The 16,965-nt window shown below is 42.4% G+C and overlaps 1 protein-coding gene across 7 annotated transcripts in view; it reads left to right on the forward strand.

The window, feature by feature from the left end:
• The window catches only part of STAC (SH3 and cysteine rich domain), a 147,282-nt gene that overhangs the window by 113,614 nt on the left and 16,703 nt on the right, over positions 1–16,965 (forward strand). For all 7 annotated transcript variants that reach the window (XM_087870074.1, XM_087870075.1, XM_087870073.1 and 4 more), the window contains 2 exons: positions 846–910; positions 3,040–3,128. In XM_087870074.1, the coding sequence (XP_087726200.1) occupies positions 846–910; positions 3,040–3,128 (154 nt within the window). The remainder of the gene's footprint in view (positions 1–845; positions 911–3,039; positions 3,129–16,965) is intronic.

Genomic DNA, 16,965 nt, shown 5'->3' on the forward strand with positions numbered 1-16,965 from the left:
CTTTAGGGGCGTCTGGGTGACTCAGTCGGTTGAGCGTCCCTGTCGATTTGGACTCAGGTCATGATATCAGGGTGGTGAGATCAAACCCTACATGGGGCTCTGCACTCAGCACTCAGTGGGGAGTCTGCTTGAGATTCTCTTTCCCTCTTCCTCTGCCCTTTCCCCCTCTCTCAAATAAATAAATCCAAGGTCATGTATTGCATGGAGCATTGGGTGTTATACCCAAACAATGACTCATGGAATACTGCATCAAAAACTAATAATGTACTGTATGGTGACTAACATACATAATTTTTTAAAAAATTAAGTCAGACAAAGACAAAAAAATTAAATTAAAATAATATTTTAAAAAAACTAAAGCTTTAATGTGCAAAATAGAGTATAGATGTCAAGAAACTGGAATCAAGATATTGAAAATTGATAAAAGAATCTGGTATTTAGAAAAGGTCATTCAAATACAATTAGGCCATACCTCACCCACTGCTCCGTTAAATGATTTGATACATGCAACAGATAAATAACTATTTCAAAGATGAATAAAACTCGCTGTCAAATAAGGCCGAGTTGTGAACACAATTTCCAAGTATTCAGGGGATGCATGCTGGCTGGAGGCGTGGACACGGGTGTGGGCATAAAGAGAAGGTGGTGCGGAATGCCACCTGCGGAGGCAGGGGAAGCCTCATGAGGAAGATGACGTGAAAGCTGTCACTAAGATAAGGAAAAGGCAGTGAGGAGGAAAGTAGAAGCTATGGAACAGGGAATACATAAAGCTACATCTTCCAGGCATGATTCCAAAACATGGTGACTGGATTCATAAAGCACCTGCTTTTTCTTGTCTCCTTCAGTGTTTACGTATCCAGAAAATGGCACTGACGATTTCAAACACCAAGCAAAGAACATAAATCACCAGGTATTTATCTCTGTGATAACCTTAAAAAATTGTTTTACCAGCAAAATAAAGGTTTATTCAGAAACAGTAGAAAATGTCAATGCAGGACAAGTAAGCTATGTCAAACCATAGACAATCCCACCAAGCAAAGGAGGGAAAGGCTCTTTTATAGAGGAAAGGGGGGAGTTGGGGAGACTGCTATAAACAAAAAGTCCATTGGAGGAAACTAGGAGCGCTATGTATAGTGGCTTCTCATTAGCTGAGCTGAGACTGTCTCTCATTGGCTGAGCTATTGGCGTTCCCTTCTCTTGCTGGGATAGTAAAGTAGTAGTGAAAGTAGTATCCAGAGCAAGGTCCCTCTTTTCCTGTTGAGTCTAAACTGAGTAATAGGGCATAAAAGATCCCCCTGCCCAACCTCCTGGTCATTTTAGTGAGGTTTCCCTTTATTAATTTTCACAGATGTCACAGAAGACAGACCAGAAGGGTCCTTAGATCACATTGCAGGTCACTACCTAAGTGGGTTATGAAATCAAGTTAGTAGGTCTCAGAACAGAATAGAGTATAGAATAGATCAGAAAAGAATAATGTAGCATAATATTTATATTTATATTTATATTTATATTTATATTTATATTTATATTTATATTTATATTTATATTTATATTTATGCCATAGCATAAATAGCATAAAACCGATAGATGTCCCTAACCGGAACTATCGAAGTGCATCCAAGATAAGAAGGATAAGTATTGTGCTGTATACTTTTTGTTACCATTGTATATGTTATATACAAATTGATATATACTGTAAATTACATAATTACATAATCTATTATGACCATATTTTATAGTATGTAAGTATATATATTTTGTACTCATTTATATATAATATTATATAGTAATATCTATCTATATAATTAGAACAGATAGACTGGAACAGAAGTATATAACATAAGGTACTTGAACTTTGGATAGCAGAGTGAATCAAAGTTGTGTACAACTTTTATTTGTGTCTTACATAGTATATGTTTATCGTATTATTAAGTGTTTAAATATACAATTACGTATTACATATATAATTTTATATACACATATATAACATGTTAAATAATGATGTGTATGTTATATAGTGTAATATATATTACATATGTTATATAATAGTAATATACAATTATGCTTTGTATATTATATAATTTGTATTTTTGTATATTACAAAGTGAAAACATTTATATAGCATTGACGTATATTTGGATAATAATGGGTAATATTTATATAACACTTACAAGACTCTTGGATAATCTACAAATTGGGAACAACAATTGGAGGCTGTTGTGAGGTTCAAGTATGCTTATGCATGTAACATAAAGCTTGGCACACACAATAAGCTATCAAAAATGGTAGCTTTTAATACCATTACTGCAAGGTTTCATGATCAGGAGATGGTGATTCTTTGATAGATTCTAAATCAGTCTGATGTCAGACACTATGCTTTTTTCACAATATGCATGAACTAATTGCCAGCTGACTATACCAGAGTCCCTTTGATAAGCTGGATACCGAATTTTAGGCTAATTGATAAAAAGTCAATTTTAGAAAGTCGAAATTGTTTACTACTATTCATATGTCCCTATTTCTATAGAACAAATATTCCCACTCTTGGAGCCAAGACTGTCACCTTTCATGAACAACTATAGCAAAAAAAAAAAAAAACTATTTGAAGAAATTTGGTTTTTTTTTTTAAGATTTTATTTATTTATTTGACAGAGATAGAGACAGCCAGCAAGAGAGGGAACACAAGCAGGGGGAGTGGGAGAGGAAGAAGCAGGCTCCCAGCGGAGGAGCCTGATGTGGGGCTCGATCCCATAACACCGGGATCACACCCTAAGCTGAAGGCAGACGCTTAACCACTGTGCCACCCAGGCGCCCCTAAATTTGTAGCTGTAGCTGATAGATTTCCACATAATTGGTTTTGGTTTCTAATGAAATCAAACTTAGCTAAGTAATTGAAAATAAACCTATGGTTGAAACAAAGCCTCAAATAATAGGTATTTTAACACTCACGATCCATACACGAGAATTACATTGCATTCACTTATTCATTTTCTGTTTTCCTCCTTCCTTCTCTCATTTTTCTATTATTTTCTCTTTCAGGGATCTCTTTCCAAAGAACCATTACAGATGAACACCTATGTTGCCTTGTACAAATTTGTACCACAGGAGAATGAAGATTTGGAAATGAGGTAAAAAAATTTTTTTTAAGAATAAGAGAGAAAGAAAATTTAAAGTCAGTTTTTCATGTGAAAAAAAGAGTTCAATTAGTGCTACCTCATAATGCTATAGAGCAGTGATTCTCCCATGTGAGCAAGCACCCAGGGACTTGTCCGGCTGCTTAGCAGACAGATTCCTGGGCCCTATCCCTGCAGTTTCTGATTCTGCAGGTCTGGGGGGGGCTTGAGAATTTGCATTTCTCACTGGTCAGCAGGTGGTTCTGACTGATCAGGGTCCACACCTGAAGAAGCGCAGTGTAGTGCATCAGCAGCAGAACTGCCAATGGGTGTTTGTGTGAAGCTTGAGCATTGAATGCACTTGGCATCCTGTGGGGTCTAATAGGGAATCAAAATCAATGTCTTTAATGGCCAAATTAACATGGATTAAAGGCTCAAACTAAAACTGTTTGTTTATCCTGGAAGCTCCCCCAATGCACGCCCTGAGCTATGCCTTTGTTTCAGGGTCCATCCCACTTCATGGTACCTGAAACACAGGGGAGGGTAAGGTGAGCTTTGGGACCCTCAAGCAATCCTAAACTTTCTCCTGACCACAGTTTATGTTCCTCCTGTTTCGGGGCTATTGAAGCTAGAGTCAGTGCTCTTCATAGGCTACTTGTTGTGTGACTTTAAGCAATGTATAAACATTTTGTTGTTCTGATTTCCTTACTTATAAAAGAATAATAGTGACCTCTTACTCTGAGGTATTTTTGAGGATGAAATGAATAATGTTCATAAAGCATATAGCACAGTTCCTCATCAACAAAAAACTCAGTGACTGATAATTATTACAATTTTTATGACGCGGTGTTCACTGGCTATCTCAGAGAAAATGCTTTCTTCCTTTCCTCCATGCATAACCCCAAAACATAAGGGTTTGGTGCTTTTTAACCCTAGAGCAGGATAGAAGGGGCTGCTTTTCTAGTCAGATGTTCCCTTGGAGATTGGTTCTTTCCTCTTCTGAAGAGAACAGGGAGCTAAAGTAGCACTGAAAACTACTGCAATGCTAGAGCGTTAGGGATATGGCCTCCATTTTGAGGTGGACTCCACTTGTCGGGATATCATGGAGGCCAAGTTACCAGTTGCCAGGCACTCCCTTCACATGGCTTCTGGAAGGTGTCGTCTCTTCAACCTGGAGCGCTTTGGGCTTCTCCTCCAGAGGCTGCGCCATTTCCCAGGCATGGTCCCTCTCCAGCTTGCTGGAGTGTGGTTTCCCACTTCAGTGAAATCTGCCTTTCCTTTCACTTTACCCAAAGCCCCATAAAAGGAAAGAGCTACCAAAAAGTCTCCACTTAGCCCCCCTTTCCCAGTTTCCAACTGCCATGAGGTCAAGCTCAGCAGTGTGGCTGCCCTGCATCCAACAAGACTCCATAGCCAATGTGTGTATCCTGCTGGAGTCTGGCTGGTACCCAAGGTCAGCTTGGTTTCAGTATTCACTTGCCATCTTCTTCCAAGTGATTCTTGGGCCTTTCCAGAGCAGAGTTCAGGGCCTGAATCCTGGCGCCTGGGATATGTTCAGACAAGTAGGCTCTTATAATCTGAGTTTTCTCCATCATTGAGTAAGAATTGCCATGCTGAACTCACTGGCTGGAGCTGTAAACAGACCCGAACAGCCTGGCGTCAGTGAGTGAGAAGGTGACAGCACTTACCAAGTGAAGCCCTGTTCTCTCAGGGATAAAACCAGCCGTAGAAGTCAGAGCTTGCCTGGGAGTCATCGCTGGGGGGCTGCCTTGCCTCTGGCTAACTGTCCACAATCAACTCTCTGCTGATGAAGACAAGGGTGGTATCTGTTCACATTGCAATAAATACCGTTTGTTGTGTCCTTCCTGAGACTGTCATTTGGGTATCTAGAATTTAAACTGGAACAACTTCCCAGTGTGTCAGTCCCACCATTTTATACCAGAAGATTATTCTCAGGTCAGCAGATGAAAGGAACAATTCCAGAGAAATATAGGATGTTATTAGGGTACTGAGGAATGACGTCTAGCTGCCTGGTGGTGGTCATAAATTTTCGTGCTTCTTTTAGACAGTTGCAGGTCATTAAAAGTCAAGTTGTCTGGTCACGAATCAAACATTTACAGTCTGCTCTGAGGCAAACAAGACTATTCATTCCCAGGAGTGAAATGCCTGCATTACATAGACTGCAAGATTGGAGTGATAAATCATACTTTTTCTTTTTTTCCTTTTCTTTTTCTTTTTTTTTTTCCAAGAAATTGTATGTTCCCAATTTAAAAAGCTAGGCACTTGATTTAGAATGTGTAAAGCAATGCTTTGGGTATTTGGTATAATTCCTTGAATGAACTGGCGCTTTGTGAATTATCCTTTTCTCCTCATACCATAAGGTAGAAAAAAATTCCTTTTAACAAAATATCATTCTTATCCACCTACATTCTCATCCAGGGAGCACGCAGGTATTGTCCTCAGGGCAGAGGACAAATGAGGTGAGGGCACAGGGAATGTTTGGAGTGTAAGCTTGAGGGCAAAGAAGACCCAACTGGCAAAGCCAACAGCTGTAATTCAGAGCGGCTTAATCATTGCTTCACCAAGCATCCATTACATATCTGCTCAGGAACAGGGAAGGCTTTTCTGCCAACAGCTAACAATCCAGACCTTTCTCCTGACCTCCAGATTCACATCCCTACTTGCCTACCCTAGGAGTGGATGGCACACAGCAGGGCCACCCTCCCTCCCACAAACCTGCTCCTTGGGGTGAATAATGTCATCATCTATCTGCCTGGGCTTCTAGCCAGCCACCAGGGGTGACCCTTTACTTTGTGCCTAAAATGTATTTAATTTCAAGTCCTAAGTTCAAAGTTCTCTTTGCCTGAATCTGCTGTGTCCATCCCCATATCCACCTCTCACTGGATTGATGTAGCAGACCCTACATGGTCTGTGTTTCTAGTCTTGCCCCTCACCCCTCCCTTCCCATCCTTCTTGTGTGGAAAAGTCTCTAAGGTGACAGCATAGTGTACCAGGGGGGGGGCATCTATACTTGGGAATCAGATGGAATGGGCTCATATCCTAACCCCTCTACTTTCTAACAATAGAGCATATTACCTAACTTCCTGACTCTCTGTTTTGTCATCTTCAAAATAGGGATAATAAGGCTTTCTCCTATGGGAACACTGTAATTAAATAAAATAATAATATATGGTACATAGTAGGAGCTTGTTAGTGTCCATTCCAGTCAGCTCTATTCATATTCCAGCAGTAGACATTTCCTTTCCAGACTTAAGAAATGAGAAACAGAGGAAGAGAGAATGAATGTATCAACATGGATTCCCCGACTGTTTAAGAATAAAAAATGTGGGCATCACTTGAAATGGGTTTAACTCCTAGCCAAGCCACACATTAGCTGTATGACCCTCCCAAAACCCCCCAAAAAGTTACACAAGCCATAGGAGCCTCTGCTTCTTCACTTATAAAAGGAGATAATCATTGTGCAGACCTCAAGTTTGCTCATAAAACACACACATTTTTGCTTTAAAGTCTCTGATGTCCTCCCATTTCCCTTGGGAAAAGACTACAGAATATACGGGGACCTCCAGGACGGGCACAGTTTCGTCCCTGGGGACCTCTCCGCTTTGTCTTGTACCACTGTTCCCTCCCCTCCACACTGGCTTCTTTCCTTCCCCAGAAGGACCAAGCTATCACCTGCCAAGGCCTTTTTCTTCCTGCAGTCTGCCCCCCACCCCCACCAGGCCTGCTATCCACCCTCCACCGCCATTGCAATCACACGCATACACACATGCTCCCACAGATCTCAGCTCAGCTTTCACTTCCTCGGTACACCCTTTCCTGACTCCCAGTCTGGGTGTGATTCCTCTATTAGCTCCTTTCATGACACCATATTTCTTTCCTTTAAAGCACTTACCTCAACTTGTATTTATATATTTCTGGAATTATTTGGTGAACCTCTATCTTCCTTATAAACATGAGAACAAATCTGTCATTGCTAGCCTATATCTCCCTGTAGCACAGGACAGTTCTTGAAACATAGTATATGATTGATGAATATGTGATGAAGGAATGGACAAGTATCATGGAGACGAAATGAACTAATGCTGTGCCTGCCATGCACAATCAGTGGGCACGTCAAGTACATGACAATATAATGGAAACGATAAAAGAGGAAGCAAACCAAGCTCAGAGGGCTTCGCCAGGACCTCTTTTCTGGAGGAGATGGGCCTTGAGCCCATGATAAATATTATTTGTCAAGAAGAAATGGTGGAAAAGGAGACCAAAGGGTTTCAGACAATTTGGAAGAAGCTCTGGTAAGCCCTTACTGAGCACTCGCATTTGAGGGATGGAGGAGTAGGCCTCAGAAGGGAGATACCGGGGCTCTGCCCCCTCAGTCTTAGGGCAGGGAGTCCTCCTCTTAGAAGTGCCATGGTCCCATCATTGGTCTCCAAATTTTGTCTGAAGGCAGAGGCTTTCAGTGCAAAATAAACCTCCTTCATAAAGTCATCCATTACCTCCCCAAATTGCTGGAGCTCTCATGATAATGCTTTATCTGTCCAGCATGGGCAGAGAGCAGGACAGACAAGGCAGCAGGGCAGAAAAGAGCACTATCAGGGAGTCACAGAGACCCGGGTCTGCCTTCCAGCACTGATCCTTCCCAGCTGCGTCTATTTGAGCCAACAATGTAATCTCTTGGGGGGCTTAGTTTTCTCCTTCCTAAGGAGACTGAGTATTAAACCAGATAATGTAAATAAAAGGTGGGATTTCTTCCCCAGTAGAAAGGGAGGTGCACGGTGTATTTAGATACCTTCTTAATTTGCATCTTTTCACAATATGTTTTATTTCCAAGTCTTCTGGATCTTCTCAACACTACCCTAAGGATATAATAGTTGAAAAAACACAGTCAAAGGTTCTCTCTGGCCTTTGAGCATGTCCAGTGGGACTTCATCTAATTTGTCTAGCCAAAAGGAGGCTGTGAGACCCTGTCCCTCATCTGAGTCCATTTCGCAGTTGCTGACTTATAGGTATGACATTTTACCCCTGACATTAAAGACATGGTGCCAACATGCACAGGATCCCCTGACTATCACTGACCATTTGAGGTCTGATAACATTAAAGAGCACCCCATTCCTCCATCTGAGTGCAATGAACTTGAATAGTAGATAAACTTCTGAAATTAGGGTCTTAAACAATTTCCACCAATAATCCTTGTTATCAAATTTTTTAAGAGTTTTGAAAATTACACTTTATGGATGGCCAACTTAATATATGAGCCAAGCTTTTTTAAAATGCTACTTGAAATACAAACTAGAGAACCCCATTATAATCAGCACTGGCACTGTTACCATATATGCTGCCTCGTGAGTGCATATAGGCCGTGTGCCCAACAGTCATCCTAACCTAGTGGGTGAGTATATGTGTGTGATACACTTACATATGCACATACATTCCCACACGCTAACAGTCAGATATACACACACATTCATACATCCATTCACACTCAAATACGCATTCATTCACACACACACACACACACACACACACACACACAGTTAGCAAGATCTTGACAGCACATACTTAGCTTTTGCCTTCCACATTTACAATATAACTAGTCCCATTATCCTCACTGATGTTGAGTTCAGAAGTCTGCAAAACAGTCTTAGAGCCCCTGTTTATTATTCACACCAAGATGCTTTTTAAAAATCATTAAGAATAGGGGCACATGGGTGACTCAGGATTGAGCGTCCAACCCTTGGTTTCAACTCAGGTCATGATTTCAGGGTCATAGGATGGAGCCCATGTAGGGCTCTACACTGAACACAGTCTGCTTGTCCCTCTCCCTCCCTGCCTCTGCCCCTCCCCACGCACTCGTTCTCTCTCTCTCAAGTAAAGAAAATATTTTTTAGAAAGTAAAAATAAAAATCAGTAAGAATAATTCTTATGGCTTCGCCATGCTGGTATCATGTAAATAAGCAGCAGATGTAAATAACTCCAAGTAAACACAAACCCCTAAAACATTTTAGGGGCTCTGAAATAAAGAATGGGGAGTAAATAAAAGACTGACCGGTTCAGATGCATATTCTAGTGGCCATATAATGCCTATTCCAAAGAATCCATTTTGGCTTCCCACATCTAAGTCATTTTCATTTTTATTAGTTCTCCCCAAACAAATTTATATGATAATGGCCATGTTTCATAAGGGGAAGAGAAAGAGGAAAAACGAAAAAAGCTTAGGAGCCAGGAGAGGGAAAGAGGGAACTGCTTTTCCAATATTATTAAAGTCTAAGATACAAATTAATTTCCACTTCAGTGTGTGTCTGAACACCTAAATTGGGGGGGGGGGCTTCAAAGAAAACTATTTTCTTTTGTAATCCCAAATAAGGATTTAGATTCTTGAATTGCCAGCCTCTTTCTTGGAAGCAGTGAGTCTCGGATTTTTCTGTGGTTGAGTCTGAATGAAACCAGGCAGCCATTCATCTCATTAGCTAATATTCACGAGAACCTCTGGAGATGGGATGGCCTGAATTCATCTCTTTCTGATTTTTTTCAAAGCACCACTTGAAATCGAGTTAAAACTGACTTTTAACCCTTATGTGGCTGTTCTCAGGATTTGCTTCATCTCTTCACTGCTCACCACATGGTGAATGAGCATCCCCTGGCTGCTCAATGAACAGTTGGCAGTCCCTGCCCTCAAAGAACTCAAGTGATCCTCGGGCTGGGAGGATTGGGGTGCAGAAAAGTAGACAAGAGAGGCGCCTGGGTGGCTCAGTCCTTAAGCGTCTGCCTTTGGCTCAGGGTGTGATCCAGGCGTTCTGGGATCAAGCCCCACATCAGGCTCCTCCGCTGGGAGCCTGCTTCTTCCTCTCCTACTCCCCCTGCTTGTGTTCCCTCTCTCGCTGGCTGTCTCTCTCTGTCAAATAAATAAATAAAATCTTAAAAAAAAAAAGAAAAGTAGACAAGAAAGCATGCTCCAATGTGAGGTCTTGTGGGCAAGGAGATAATTCAGGATGCTGCCACAGCAGCTCAAGGAGCTATCAAACCTGCCATGGGAGGCCAGGGAAGGCTTTGCAAGGAGGTAGCATCACAACCAAGCCAAGGCTCCCAGCAAGAGGGGACCTGGGAGCCTGTGCAGCTTGGTTAGTGAGCAGTCATTCTCTCTTTCCAGTCAGGAAAGGGTAAGGAAGAAAGGGTTCAATGGCAGAACATGAGAATGACTTTAAGAGGTAGGAGATGGGGGGCAAATGCCAACCCCATTACAAAGAGATGGTGCAAATTCATTGCACGGGTTGGAGCATATTTTCATAATTACATGCATTCCAGTCCTCATTCTGGAAAGACTATCTTCAACTTCAGTAGAACTTAGTGAATGGACACCTCTCTGTTTTAGTTCATATTCCAATGAGACAGTTTATGGCTCTTTCTCTTTTGGGGGACAAGTTGGGAGAACCAGGGCCAAGAACTGACAGGTAGAAAGTAGAGGCTCGGCCGGAACCCAGGGAGGCATGCTTCCGGTCCACTGGTCTTTTCCCTACCCCAAACTTTTCATCCTGCATTGACTTGTGTGGGTGTGCTCTCTAATGAGGTTGACAATTCCTTCTAATCAGCAGATTGAGACAATGTATTAATTTTTCCCATGTTTGCCATTCATATCTCTTCTTAGGAGTTTATTAGGATTGTTAAGTCTTGATTTTAAGACCAGGAAGCTTGTGATCTACAGAAGGTGTTCATGAATTGTCACTCTAGTTCACTAATAATTTTTTTAATTAAGGTAAAATCATGAGTCTATACAAATATAAAATGAACACATGTCAAAATTTTTATTTGACTCATTAATTAATGAGAGAACCAGTGTAATGTCCCATCTGGTACAAAGGAGAATTCAAGCATCACACATACGTAGGTGATAGGAGCTCTGACATGAATTTACGAATGCATGCCAAACTGGTCAGTCCTCCGGGGCAACAACTGGTTACATCCCACCAGACACAGTTCAGTTGCATTTTAGGGACAAGAGTCATTTGCATCATCACCGGTTTTCTACAAGTTGTAGGAAATATGTAAAGTAGCCCAAAGACAATGAAAGGGGGAGATGGCCAGAAAGGTGAACTAGACACCCAGATCTATAATATTTGTGCCTGTTTCAAAGTCTTTCACAATTTTCCCAATTTTCCCTGACATCCCCTTGAGTTCTTTTCACAAATCTGTGAGGTGACCCAAGCAATTTGTATTTGACAGAGGAGAAAACTATGGTTGGGATTCTTAAACCACTTGTCACCAGCCCTAAGAACCTCCTGGAGAATATTATTAAAATAGAGATTCCTGGGCTCCCCCCAGACCTAGAGGGTCAGATCCCACTCGGAGGTCTGAATGGCTAAGCGTTCCCCCAGCTTCTGAGTATCTGCCAGACTTGAGAATAGCTGTGACACCCGAAGACACGCAGTGGGCCAGTGGCAGACTCAGGACTACAAGACAGGCTTCCTGATCCTCGGTCACGTTCGGTACTCCGGTCCGCATCGGGGTTTTGGCCAGCAGCTTGCGTGGCTATGTCCTTCACTCTGTAAGGCTTTATAAATCCTTCATAAAATAAGAATAGGAGAGCCCTTGAGATAGAGTAAGACAGAATAAGACTCCCTCGGTGTCTCGTTTCCATTCTCTAAGTACATTACCGCTTGGCAAATGCATCAACTTAATTAAAACTAAATGTAATTCTAATGCACCAATTTGATTTAAAAATAATCTTCACAGTCACCAGGACATCAAAATGCAATTAAGGCTATTTGAGGAAAGTCTCTGATGCATATTATGTTCTGAGGCTGTACTATGTCAGGAAACCCAGCTCCTCCTGAATGCCACTAATGTGCTCAGCAGCCATCCTCTCACCCAGATGCCTCTTCCAATTAGGTTCTGGAGAGCGTGATCCGTGACAGTTCAGGAACATTTACCAAATCCCATCCAAATGGTCCTTTAGCTGAATGCTTTTTCTCCGAGCCTCTCTCCGGACTTGGGGAAGAGCAGGCAGTCTCACAGATGCCAGGTCTACGACAAAATCAAACTGCAGATTCAGGAGTTCCTCGTCACCTACCTGTATGCTCAGACTGTAAAAGGCTCTGGACCACGACTATGGAAATTGAGAAGCAGGTCTAGTGAAAAATTAAGCAGTAGATCTGAAGTTAATGGAGCAGTTTGGCTCCTTTTTATGTTCCCCTGACTGGGTTTTTCCAGCACATCTCTTTTGGCTGAGTAACTCTGGTTGCTATAAGACTGATTCAGTTTTTGTTCATTTGTTTGGTTTGGGTTGGTTGGTCAGTTGGATTGTGGTGTTGTTTGGTTGGTTTTTTGTTCCTAATGAATAGAAAAGGGTAAGAAATACTAAAGATATCTGAAAAATATTTGGCAGAGTCAAATGGGCAATTCTGATGAGTTTCACAAGGCTTGGGGGGTGTAAGAGGCAGCTTGATTTAGTGGTGTTAGTAGTGGATTCAAATCCTGCCTTTAACTGGTGAAGTCTCTCCGAACCTTCTTACTTGTGTGCAGATGCAGCTGGCTGTGCCTGCTTCATTTAGTAAACCTCCTGTCCCTCTCCGGACTATTTGGCTGTCCTCCTCCATGATTCCAACATCCCTGTCATAATCAGTGGCTGCGGGGGGGGGACCAGTATAGCTCCCAGCCCCCAGCCCTTGCCACACCTTTCCCGTTACTACCTGGGGTGAAGGGCAAGAGGGAGGGGCAGATGTAAAATGAGAGAAAAGCTTTTTCAAAGCTCTGAATCACACTGAAGCCACTTAAGAGGCCAAAGATGATTTCATGAACCAACCATCCCTGCCAAAATCCTAAGGGAACACCCACTTGAAAGGTAATAATCCCTGGATCTTCTAATTCCCACGTGAAAAAATTACACTTTCAGGAAGAAATTAGAACTTTTGAGTCCTTAATGTATATCAATCAGGGCTAAAGCCTTCCACATATGTGTTCTCATCCAATCCACACAGCAACTTTGAAAAATAAATATAGTTAATTAAGTATTTGTTATGTATAGTATATACTTATATAAATATCACTGAGTCTCAATGAAGCATATATGTTGGGATTTTTGTTTGGGATCAGTTCCACACTTGTTTGTCCCCTCCCCCGCCAGCATATTTCTTTTGTACACTCCACACAGACCCAAAACCTACCATGTAACAAGCATTCAAAAAATACTCAGATGTCCTATAATTTCCTTTGACTCCATAGGCAGAGATGGAGGAATAAAGAAAAACAAATGTCGTTTGCATTCCAGAATATTCAGTATATCCAAAACGTTGTGAAAACAAAAAGAGCCCAGAACATCCTTCCTTGTCCCTGTGCCTCCCAATGGAGGGCCAGTCTGAGGTCTCAGGTTGTCTGAGACAGTGCAGAAGGGGCTTCTCAAATGAGGTGGTCTCATCAGGAAGGTGTCGGTGTCTGCAGTCCTAGGAATTTATGGTCCCCATAAATTGGGACAGGCGAGACTGAGCAGGGGGCCTCAGGACAACTCCTTCTCCACCCTCCAGAAACTCACCCCTAGAAGACCAAACCATCGCCATAGCACCTTGCAGAAGAGCTCCCTGAAGCTGGCTGGGCTCAGGTGACATCAACCATACACTCTGTGACCCCGTGGCCTCTAAGTCCCTGAAACCAATTTCCCTGGTGGTAGAAGAGAGAGGTACCTATGTCCAAGTGCAAAATTGAGAGATGAGGGAGGCAGAGGACTGCTGAAAAAGAACCAGATAGCAGCCATCTAGTTCCCACGCACACACACACACACACACACACACTCACTCACTCACGGATCAACTCTGTCCCTTCACTGTTGAGCCGTAATTCTGCAGTTAGCTGTTCCTACTCTTGATGATAGCACACAGTTCCCTCATCATGTCAAGACTTTCCAAAAATCATGATATAACCAACCCAAAAGTCTTCCTCTGGATCCAAGTCCAATGTTACTGAGCAAACCAAAAGAAAAGACCAGCTGCGGTGCTCTAACAGTCTGCACCAAAGAGGGACCTGATCCCTTTACCGCTTATGGATTACATTATATTGTGTACATGTATAATTCTTGGGTACAGTACAGCAGAATGCTTACCTGAACTTAGGATGATCTGATTGAATTAAGCAAAGGGAACTTTTTAAAAAAATATTTGGAGGCCAAATTGGACAAGTTCATCCCCAGGAATTTGGAAATAAATTTAAATTATAAAATCTGCACATTATGGATCAGGAATATAAGGTCTCCTGAAAGAAAGAGAGTAACTGTTAGGCCAGAACAGGACTCTGGACTGTGAAAACCCAAAATGAGAAAGAATTGTTCCATGGAGAGAGGCCTGGTTGGCCACAGAAACATGAAACAGTTGGAGGCAGAGAGCCATGCACTGGCAGTGTCCATCCTAAGACCAACCACAGGAAGGAGGATCTTTAGGCATTAGGCCTCCATTCCTGCAGGAACAATGGAAAGGCTTTCCCTCTGCAGAGCGAGTGGGCAGAATGTTTGCGCTTAGCTCTTTGATGGCAGGACATAGTGCACCAACACCATGATGGGAGAAGAGAACGAAGTTGAGAACTGATTGAGCAGAGATCTCACAGTTAATAGTGGAGGGCAGCCACACAGGCCACTCAGGCTTGCAGCTGGGAGTCAGGGGAACAGCACACTCAGGCTGTAGGGGCAGCTTATGTATGGCCAACAACTGGGGCTAGCTGGTTTCCCAGGCTCCCTGTGGATTAGCGAATTTGAATAATTTCACAGGTTCCAGGACATAAGGGCTGTCCCTAGTTGTCTGGTCCCTGGTCCCAGGAGCAGGTAGGGTTGGGGCTAGTGCTTCATGGCCTGGATTGTCAGAGTCTGAAAGGAAGTGGTTGGGGTGTTGACTTAACCAGTTGCTTGAGGGGAACTGACCGGCCTGTAGCCAGAGTTTCAAAACTGGGTCAACACACCTTTTAAAAAATAAATTAAAGGGGTGTCTGGGTGGCTGTCAGTTAAGCATCTGCTTTCAGCTCAAGTCATGATCCCAGGGTCCTAGAATGGAGCCTCAAATCAGGCTCCCAGCAGCTCAGTGGGGAGTCTGTTTCTCCCTCTCCCTCTGCCTGCCTCTCCCCCTGCTTGTGCTCTCTCTCTCTGTCAAATAAACAAATAAAATATTTTGAAAATTAATTAATTAATTTAATCAAAAATATTATATTACACAGAGTGGTTTTATCTTACTTGCCTACTCAGATCCATAAGCCTGAACCCTGTGTTGAAAAGGAGTGTAAGTCTGAGTGCAGGTGCAGTGGCATGAGTGCCGAGATTGATGGGTGATGCCAGGCAGGGGCAAGGGGCAGGGCAAACCCCACGGGCCATGGGTTTGCTGACCCAGATGTCAGAGCATTGATATCTTGGATTCAAGTGCTGCCTGGGGCAAGATCCTGCCTGCAGTGAAAAAGAGACATTAGCTGTCTCCACCAGATGATTAGAGTAGTTGGCTAATATCCAGACCCTACCCTTATGCTTTATAACTGCACTGTTATCTATTCCCTTCATAGCCCTTATGACAATTTGTGATTATATGTCGTGTTATCTCTTTGCTTATTTGTATCCATCTTTCTCACTAGAACATTAACTCCAGTGAGGACATTATTCTCCAAAGAGTACCAAGAGTTGGCATTCTGGAATATTTGTTGAGTGGGTAAACAAACATCAAAAAAGGAATAAGTAGTTGAATGTAGCTCTCCTCCCTCACTAAGGAATTTTCTGGTCCTGGCAGTGCTCTTTTATAGGATAAGACAATCCCCATCACACTGTCAAGAGAATATCTGGTATTGCTCATAAAATTATAGCATGTGTTCCAGTGAGTGCCTCATTCTAATATGTGGTTTAGTTACCATGGGCCATATGCTCAGGGACTGCCCACCTCTGACCATAGTAAAAAATGAGTCTCTATCTAGACTGTAAAACCAGCGGGATCCAACCAAAAGGGCAGCATCCTTTTTCACCCTTAGGAAAATGTACCTCCCCCACCTCCAGCTTTATTCCTTACTTCCAGTTTCTACCAAGCCATCAGCAAAGTCATTGGACTTGATGCTAACACATGGTTTCTTGGGTTATTACGTTAAGTAAAATCTGGTGGAGCTAGAAAGATTTTTCTACATCAGCTTTCATCCTTGCTACTTAATTAAATCCCTCACCTGGGAAAAGAGTGATTTTCAACCATCTCACTTTCTGTGGCATCAGCACAGAACTGTGCCTGTTGAAATACCAAAATGCCACTCGTGTTTAATGCTTCAGGTGCAACAAGCTGTTCTATTTGGAATCCCCTATGAAGTCAGATATTAACTGAGAATTGAAAATGACAGCAGAGGAGATTGAATCAGAATAGCAAAATGAGCCCACAGATCTACTTCCTCTCTTGCTCCAATCCCTTAAAATGTCAGAAAATATATTTTTTTAAGAATACATTCATAACAGTACTAGAAAACAAGAAATAATAGTATCTGAGACCCCCAAATCTTGAGAACTTCCTAGCAAACTACAGCAAATAGAGTTGAGAATAGTAAAGATGTGTGGAGACCAAAGCATGCTCAGGAAAGAGTAATTTTTAGGTGTAGGGGCACATTCAAGGAGACACTGAACTCAGCAAATTCACTGAAGACCATGAGGGTGTCTCCAGTGGCTTGATTGCATTAATGACCCAAATTCTTCAACCTTTCCTATTTTCTTGCCCTTTGCCACGGGACTTTACAGTTCCTGTCACCACACAGATGGAGCCCCATCCCATCCCTTGAGTCTGGACTGGCCTCAGACCAATTGACAATGTGTCAATTCCAAGCCTGGCCTTGAAGTCCTTATGTGTTTTGCAT

The sequence above is a fragment of the Ursus americanus genome, chromosome 20, assembly GCF_024610735.1.
Source record: "Ursus americanus isolate L20-20 chromosome 20, mUrsAme1.1.p, whole genome shotgun sequence".
Classification (NCBI taxonomy): domain Eukaryota; kingdom Metazoa; phylum Chordata; class Mammalia; order Carnivora; family Ursidae; genus Ursus; species Ursus americanus.